The sequence below is a fragment of the Homalodisca vitripennis genome, chromosome 2 (genome assembly GCF_021130785.1).
Source record: "Homalodisca vitripennis isolate AUS2020 chromosome 2, UT_GWSS_2.1, whole genome shotgun sequence".
Classification (NCBI taxonomy): Eukaryota; Metazoa; Arthropoda; class Insecta; order Hemiptera; family Cicadellidae; genus Homalodisca; species Homalodisca vitripennis.
The window spans coordinates 18,217,993-18,225,919 of NC_060208.1; the positions used below are offsets into that span (position 1 = coordinate 18,217,993).

At 34.1% G+C, this 7,927-nt stretch overlaps 1 protein-coding gene across 1 annotated transcript; it reads left to right on the plus strand.

Annotated features, from left to right (window-relative positions):
• Positions 1 to 1,201: 1,201 nt before the first annotated feature.
• LOC124353621 (1,5-anhydro-D-fructose reductase-like) lies at positions 1,202 to 7,597 on the plus strand. Its single transcript, XM_046803544.1, has 6 exons — positions 1,202 to 1,391; positions 3,394 to 3,561; positions 3,868 to 4,065; positions 4,202 to 4,455; positions 4,584 to 4,743; positions 6,858 to 7,597. Exons 1-6 carry the CDS (start codon positions 1,308 to 1,310, stop codon positions 6,996 to 6,998), a joined length of 1,005 nt encoding a protein of 334 aa, XP_046659500.1. The 5' UTR covers positions 1,202 to 1,307; the 3' UTR covers positions 6,999 to 7,597.
• Positions 7,598 to 7,927: the final 330 nt, after the last annotated feature.

Here is a 7,927-nt window from a genome sequence, read left to right on the forward strand (position 1 = left end):
CATTCAATATCTTAACTTCTTTTAATATCTGGATTTTAAGTTATTTAGATTAAGTTATTTGATTTTTTTAATAAAATAAAGTTTTTCGTTTAAAACAACGTTACCTCTAAAAGAATAATAATTACCGATTCTGATCATACTTGTACAATTAATAGCCTAGAAAATGGCAACAACGGTATATAGACTACAAACAATATAATCTTAAAATACACTGATTTTATAACTTACTCATTAGCTTTTAAAATTACATGCGATTTTTTTATTTATGTTTAAACTGTAATTACATGAACCCAAACGACGGAAGCTCCAACACTTTTCATAAATCCCAAACTAAAAATTTTTCTTGTGATTTTTTTAAATTGTGGAAACGTCGAAATACAATAATACGTCTATGGCATTAAAGGTTTATTGTTAAGTTATTTTAAAAAAGTAACACAACTATAAAATACATCTCTGAAAATAGGAGAGTGAACACTGTCAATCACTGCACAGTAAATTACGGCCTTTCCATTTTGGGGAAATGTGGAAAAGCTATTGAAAGAAACGATTCAAATTATTTTTTATAATGTGTATACGAAATGTGACTAAAGTGAATAATAAGTGTATTTTGAACTAAAAATTAAGGAAATAGAGTTTATAAATTTGATATAATTTAAGAAAATTACATTAAAAAAAATAAAATACTACGTAAGAAAACCACATTTCTTTATTTTAGAAAAACGCAATTCTCATATATACCAACAAAATTAATATTCTTATTTTCTACAATTTCCAATGGGTTTAATTCATAATTACCCGATATTACTTTAAATTCCTAAAAATTATCTTGGAAACGGGATACACTCTACATGTTTTATTAATTTCTTCCATTAAAAATATTTGACGTCTTCACGGTTGACTTCAATTCAAAATGTTTAAACAATCAAGAAAACAAAATAACCGAACCAAAAGTTGCACAATCGTAAAACTAATTTTGCACCATGTTTTCCCTATTTTCAGCTTTTCTTCCGTCTGATGTTTTTGTGTTGTTACACACTTCCGGAAATACGCGAAGTGCACACGGTGGCAACCGAACTTCTCGAACCACACGGCAACACAGGTTACGGATTGTTGTGCAACAGAGTGACGTATGATTACGTCACACCGGATATCTCAGGGTTATCACACTTGTTGTCACGGTGAAGTGTCTGATACCAGGTCACTAGTAGTTGGTGATATATAACGTTCGGCACCAGTGAAGTGCTTAACTCTCCTGGAGTAGGCTAGTGTGCAGTGTGGTGTCCGTGTTCTCGCACTTGTGATCAGTCATGGCCGCGAAGCTGACCCCCAAGTCTGTGATAACCGCTGCCCCCGCAATGAGGATGCCCGTGATAGGGCTCGGCACTTTACAGGTAATTGCAAATAATAAAAAACTAAAATAATACCACACTAAATTATCCGTGAAGGAAACGGGATTTTTCCGGACCTTTGCCATCGTTCAGGGAAACAAAAAAATCAGTAACACTACGTTTCGAGATATGCTACGTTTCTATTGGCCTCTGGTCAGTCGTAGCAGGTTGGTCGACGAATGCAGACGTATTGTGACCTGTATTCTGTAGTTCTGTTTTAATAATTAGTGTTTTGTTTAGTTTTTTATTAAGTGCACGTTTTAGAGTTAGTGAAGTCGGCATACAACATGATGTGATTCCTGTCTTGTGCGTGTCACAACGCTCTGGTATGATTTGTTTATTTTAACCTAGCTTGTAATTATGTATTAGGTTAGTTATTTACCCGAAGAAGAGACCAGGTTGCAGATCTAGAAACGTATTGTTATTGATTTGTTGTTTCACCGAACAATGGCAAATGTTCGGAAAAAATCCTGTTTCCTTCACAATCCTTCCATCGTCAAAAATAAACTTCAAACAAAGGACTAAATTATCTAATAAGTATAATTAGTACAGAAAAAAATTAGTAAAATCCGTGTTATTGGTATCATTTTACCTAATGTATATTAGACCTTTAGAAATAATTTTTCGCTACAAAAAGAACTAATATTGTAAGAAGGGAGCTTTGTGATATTTTAATGAATGAAATGCACACAGACGTTTTAAATTAACGCTTAAAACCAAACAGCGTGTAAGCTACATTTAGACGAACATACTTTTTTTCAATCCCCATTACTTGTCAGTTAGAATTCGATTTAAAACTTTGACTTTGATTCATAAAATCAATTTTTGATCTATTTAGTTATTATATGCTGCTACAAAAAAGTAAACGAGCTCTGTGATTTGGCTTTCTACATTTCAGTTGGTTTGGGTTTTATGTGATTTTTTTACAAATCTATCCCAATGTATAAGTTTGATTTAAAAATTGCGAAAGTTATCGTAATAAATTTTTATTTTGAACTTCATAACGTTTTTCTGAAACTAAGAGCGATTTTTAAATTGAATACCACTTTTGACAAATTAGGTGGCTATTTTTGTTACAATAAAGTGGACAGGAAGTTAATTATCTTACATATCTATTTGACGAGGTCTCATAAATTGGTGACTATTGTGTTTTCAAACAAAGACGGTCTATATTTAAAATGTAGTTGCTTCAAAGGCGAGTATCATTATAGACAACTAATTTAATTGCCTTGAACTTGGTTTAAGAAATGGTCTCTGTATTTGTTGTATAAAACGTTTATGTTTGAAAAAAAAAAAACAGTATAAAAATCTGGAGAAGCATTAAACCGAAATATTGTCAAATACATCATGAAATTTATTACTTAAGTTCAGATATACTCTTTATAATCTACTTGACAATTAAAAACGGGAATCTCTATTGTTTTTGTAAAACCTGCTTTTGGTATAATGGGTGCTAGAAGATTATTTCCTCCAAGATGTAAGTAAATCAGAATAAAGAAGTTAGAAACGCTCTGTTTCGGCCTGCCAAATGAACACAAACCAATTGCTTTGTATGACCAATAGGAGATTATATTCATCAGCCAGTCACTTTAATTTCCCGCCCCTCCACTTACATATATAAGCGGATTTGCATTACTGGCTCTGCCAGTTTTGGTTTTTCATATTTTGTTCACTGAAGTGGTTCTCCAGAGTGAGGCTGGAGTTTCTGAATATTTTAATTTTAATAAATAGTTTTAATTTATTTAGTTTGATTTAAATGAAACACTACTTGTAGAAATAATTTATTTAAAGAGAAAGGAAATACATTTTTTAGTTTATAACATAGTAGATAAAAAAAATCTAGACTGCATGCTACTAATATCTAAATACAACAACAGTTTTATTAATATCTGTGATTTTTGTAATTTACAATGCAAATCACATTTTTGTGCCACAATTTATTTATTTTTACGAAAAAGTATAATCGTTCATGTCAATAATAATAATAACATTGATGTTTTTATAGGCGAAAGATGAAGTAATAGAAAAAGCCATAGTCGATGCCGTGGAGGCTGGGTACAGACACATCGACACAGCATACAATTATTACAACGAAAAGGCTATCGGAAAGGCGCTGAAGGCATTGTTCGATTCGGGAAAGATCAAGCGAGAAGACTTGTTCATTACATCAAAGGTAAATATTCACTAGGAAGTTAAGTAGTCCAGGATTATATATTTTGTTAACATTATATTGTATATTAAAAAGGTGATATAAACAATTTCATTAAGAAAGATTAGTCTTGTCACAAGGACTTGAAAGATTATGTTTGAAACATACACTGAGCATATCAACCAACAACATCTACAAGTCCATTTTGTCATGTATTAAGAAGCATATTTTTTGACTAACAAAGGTCCATGTAGCCGTTCACATTATTTTAACAAGAACTAGCGGTTCCTGTTAGAAATTTTGTTATGAGGGGAAAATTGTGTGTTCCAGCTCCCTAGGACCGCTATGCGACCCAACCTCGTACAGGAATATCTAGGCCGCTGCTTAAGAGACCTTCAGTTGTCCTATGTGGACCTCTACCTGATCCACCATCCTGTGGGTTTCGAGCCCTGCGAAGAAGCTGTACCTGTGGATGCTGAAGGAAACGTCAGACTGGATCTCACAACAGACCATGTAGCCATGTGGAAGGTAAACCAGCTTATTTGTCAAAACACAACTAATATTGTTTTTTATTGAACAAATAATTGTGTACAGCATTGTTGGACATTATAATAACACTGAGAAAGATCTAAAGGCTAGTTTTCTCATGTATCAATGTCTTCAGGCAATGGAGGCGCAAGTAGATGCGGGTCGGGCGAAAGCCATCGGGATATCCAACTTTACCATTCCACAAGCGGACAGGATATTAAAGAACGCCCGGATACCTCCAGCTGTCAACCAGGTGGAGTTTCACCTCTACTTCCAGCAGAAAGAATTACAAGCTTGGAGCAAAAAAAGTGGCGTTCACCTTACTGCGTACTCCACCCTCGGCTCTCCTGGTATGGTTGCTACATTGAAATCCCAAGGAAAAATTGACCAGTAAGTAACTGAATTAGTTTGTACTATTTTGAAATTCTAGAATGAAAATTTCTACAAAAGCATAAATAAAACTTATAAACTATAAGTTATGGAAAATAGTGACTAACTAGTCTAAATGTTCTTTCTAGGAATAAGGAGTTGAATCCTGTATCAGACCCTGTGGTGGCAAGGATTGCTAAAGATCACAATAAGACCCCAGCTCAAGTGTTGTTAAGGCACATCCTTCAACTGGGTGCCGTGGTCATTCCTAAGAGCACCAACCCTGAACGCTTGAAGGAAAATCTGCAGGTAAAATAAAAAAACGTGTTTAAAGTAGAGAAGTTAGCAATACTTCTGACCTCGTGGTAGAGTCCATAGATAAAGCTCACAAGACCCTAGCTCAAATATTTCCAACATAGTTCAGCTAAATGTCGTAGCCATTCCTAAGAGCACCAACCCTCAGCGCTTGAAGGATATCAAGCGTCTATATATATATATATATATATATTCTGACCCTGTGTTGAATTCGATAGCTAAAATCTTAAATCAGGACCCCAGATCAAGTATTTCTAAGGCACATACTTCAGCTGGTTGGGTTGGTCATTCCTAAGAGCACCAACCCTGAACGCTTGAAGGAAAATCTGCAGGTAAAATCAAATACGTATTTAAAAGCAGAAAAGTTAGCAATCTTTCTAACCCCGTGGTTAGAACCCCGAGTCCATGGCTAAAGCTCACGAGACTCCAACTCAATGTGTTGCTAAGACACATAGTTCAGATGAATGTTGTGGTTATTCCTAAGAGTACCAACCCTCAACGCTTGAAGGTTATCACGCGTCTAAATATCACTTTCTGATCCCATGGTAGAGTCGATGGCTAAATGTCACAAGACCGCAGCTCAAGTATTGCTAAGGCGCATTCTTCAGCTGGGCAACCGTGGTCATTCATAAGAGCATCAGCCCTGAACGATTGAAGGAAATCGGCAGGTAGAGAAGTTAGAAATATTTCTGACCTGTGTTAACGTTGGTGGCTAAATCTCACAAAACCTCAGACAAGTGTTGCTAAAGAAAATTCTTTAGTTGTCGGATGACAATTTCCAAGCGCTGCAACCCTAAAGGAAAATCTTCAATTAAATTCAAATATATATGTAGAATTGAGGCAATGAGCATTCTGTAGACTCCTTATTGGCGAGTTCAGCCAAAGCTAAAAGTAAGACCTCAATTCAGGTGTTATTAGAGAACATTCTTCTGCTTGGTATCAAGGTAAGAATGTGTGGAAAGGACGATAAAACATCTACATTTACACTCAAAATACTGACAAAGCATTTGACTGAAGGGATATCCTTTGTTTTGAGATTAACAGCTGTATGTATTATAATAACGTCATTGATACATTTTTTCGTTTCATTAGTGTAACAAAGCAAGGTAGATAAAAATTGCCTCCGTTGGAAATTTGGTTTCAATACTAACTGTATATGTGGACTATAGGCTACTATTTGTAGGGCTTCTCCGTAATGTGCTGCACTCACATTATTGAACAATACAGGTGTGAAACCTTATCAATTTTTGATGATTTACTCGATATTAATAGTAATTAAAATATCATTACTCTTTGGATTTAGTTAGCTTACCCTCTACAACATATATACCTTATACATTCACTTTTACCAACTTGGACTAACACAGTTGAAAACGAAAAAGCTTACTCCAGTCCCTTCCTTTTTGCCGCTATCTTGTTTCTGCCGTGACGATCGCCAGTTACTGTTGGCCTCTGGTGAGTACAGACTTATTGGAACCTGTATTCTGCAATTCTGTTTTAATAAATATTGTTTATTAGTGCATATTTTAGAGTTAGTGTGCATAGAACAGACATACAACATAGTGTTGTTGTTACTGATTTATGCGTATCATAACGTCTCTTGTATGTTTTCTTTGCTTTAACCTAGATTTTAGTCATTCATAAGTTTAGTCGTTTACCTGAAGAAGAGACCAGATTGCAGTTCTCGAAATATGATTGTATTGCGTCAATGAATGTCGGAAAATTTCCGGATGGATAAATCCTGTTTCCCTCACAATCCTTCCATCGTCAAAAACAAACTTCAAACAAAGAACTTGGGCTAGAAGTATGAATCAGAGGTAATTGGGTAATCAGAGATATCTCATCGCACTACTATTTCTATCTGCACAATGCGTCTTTTCATCGCTATGCGCGAGAGTTTCTTCTATTCGCGCCTTTTTTTATCAACACATCCGAACTTTACGTTATATTAACTGGCTTTTAGTAATAATGCAGGATTAGTTCATAAAAAAATGTTTGTGAATATTTAATTTCATAATGTTATATTTGGATTATGAATTACTGCGAGTTTCATTTCTGACATTAAATGATTGACAAGTGTATTACAGTGACAATGTTTTTATTTACAGGTGTTTGACTTTGAGCTGACCGACGCCGAGATGTCTGAGCTTAACGCACTTGATAAAGGAGAGCAAGGCAGAATTTTTCACTTACCAAGTATCACCAAGGGATACGACAAGCACCCTGAAAACCCTTATCCCAAGTTGTAGCCTGGAAAGTATAGAATTCGTAGTGTGAACATCATAATTCTGGACAATGTAAATTTTCTTTGGTCTTTGTGAAGAACAATGTTGACTATGAAGAGTACAGGTATATATTGATTTTATATTTTGTTACTGCACTTATTTACTAGTAAGAGAAACAGTTTAGCTAGCAAAATAAATGCAGTTTGAGTGTATAGAACAATATTGAGGCTTATTAGGATTTAAAATTAAATTAGCCATGTTATATTCAATTTAAACTTATTGTAAATGCTTGAAATTACTACAATTTTGTTTGATTAATAAATAAGATTTTTATTTTTCCATATTATTGTATTATTTAAATATGGAAAGTAATTTAAAAGTACTATATGAAATAAGGTTACAGTTAACAACACCACTCTAGGCCTTGGAATATTTGTGCAGTGATTGAATATTTCTCAATCACTACACAAGCCCCCCCCCCCCCAGTGACATTTGTGGGAAGCTCAAGTTAAACAAAGCTAACTAAAACTTGACTATAAGCTTTATCTGGATGTCTAAAACTCTAGACGTTAAATATGTATGCTGCATTTGTTTGTAATATAACTAATTTTATTTCGCATTTATTACTGGTTCACTCATTTATTCCTTTTTCCAAATGTAAAAGAACCATTTTTTATGTACATTGTAGAGTGTCACAATGATTCAGAAATAAAACAGCTACTATACTTTTATCAGTTATAGATCAGTCAGCCTGGTACTATATATTTTAATTCGATATAAAATTAAAAATTATTTCTTTGCTTAAATAATATTCAATATACTCATATGTACCCATAGTTCTAATATTGGGGTAACAGAGAACTTCAGACAGTTACTGACGCATTTTAAAGTCCTCTAGTCTTGGTTTTAAATGGATTAAACATGCTAGTACTCTATCACTTTAAACATACCAG

Excerpts from the sequence above, each read along its gene's own strand:
- LOC124353621 (XM_046803544.1), top strand. The coding sequence starts at position 1,308 with ATGGCCGCGAAGCTGACCCCCAAGTCTGTGATAACCGCTGCCCCCGCA. Across the intron at positions 4,066-4,201 it reads ACCATGTAGCCATGTGGAAG|GCAATGGAGGCGCAAGTAGA; the intron begins GTAAACCAGCTT and ends CAATGTCTTCAG. Across the intron at positions 4,456-4,583 it reads TCCCAAGGAAAAATTGACCA|GAATAAGGAGTTGAATCCTG; the intron begins GTAAGTAACTGA and ends TGTTCTTTCTAG.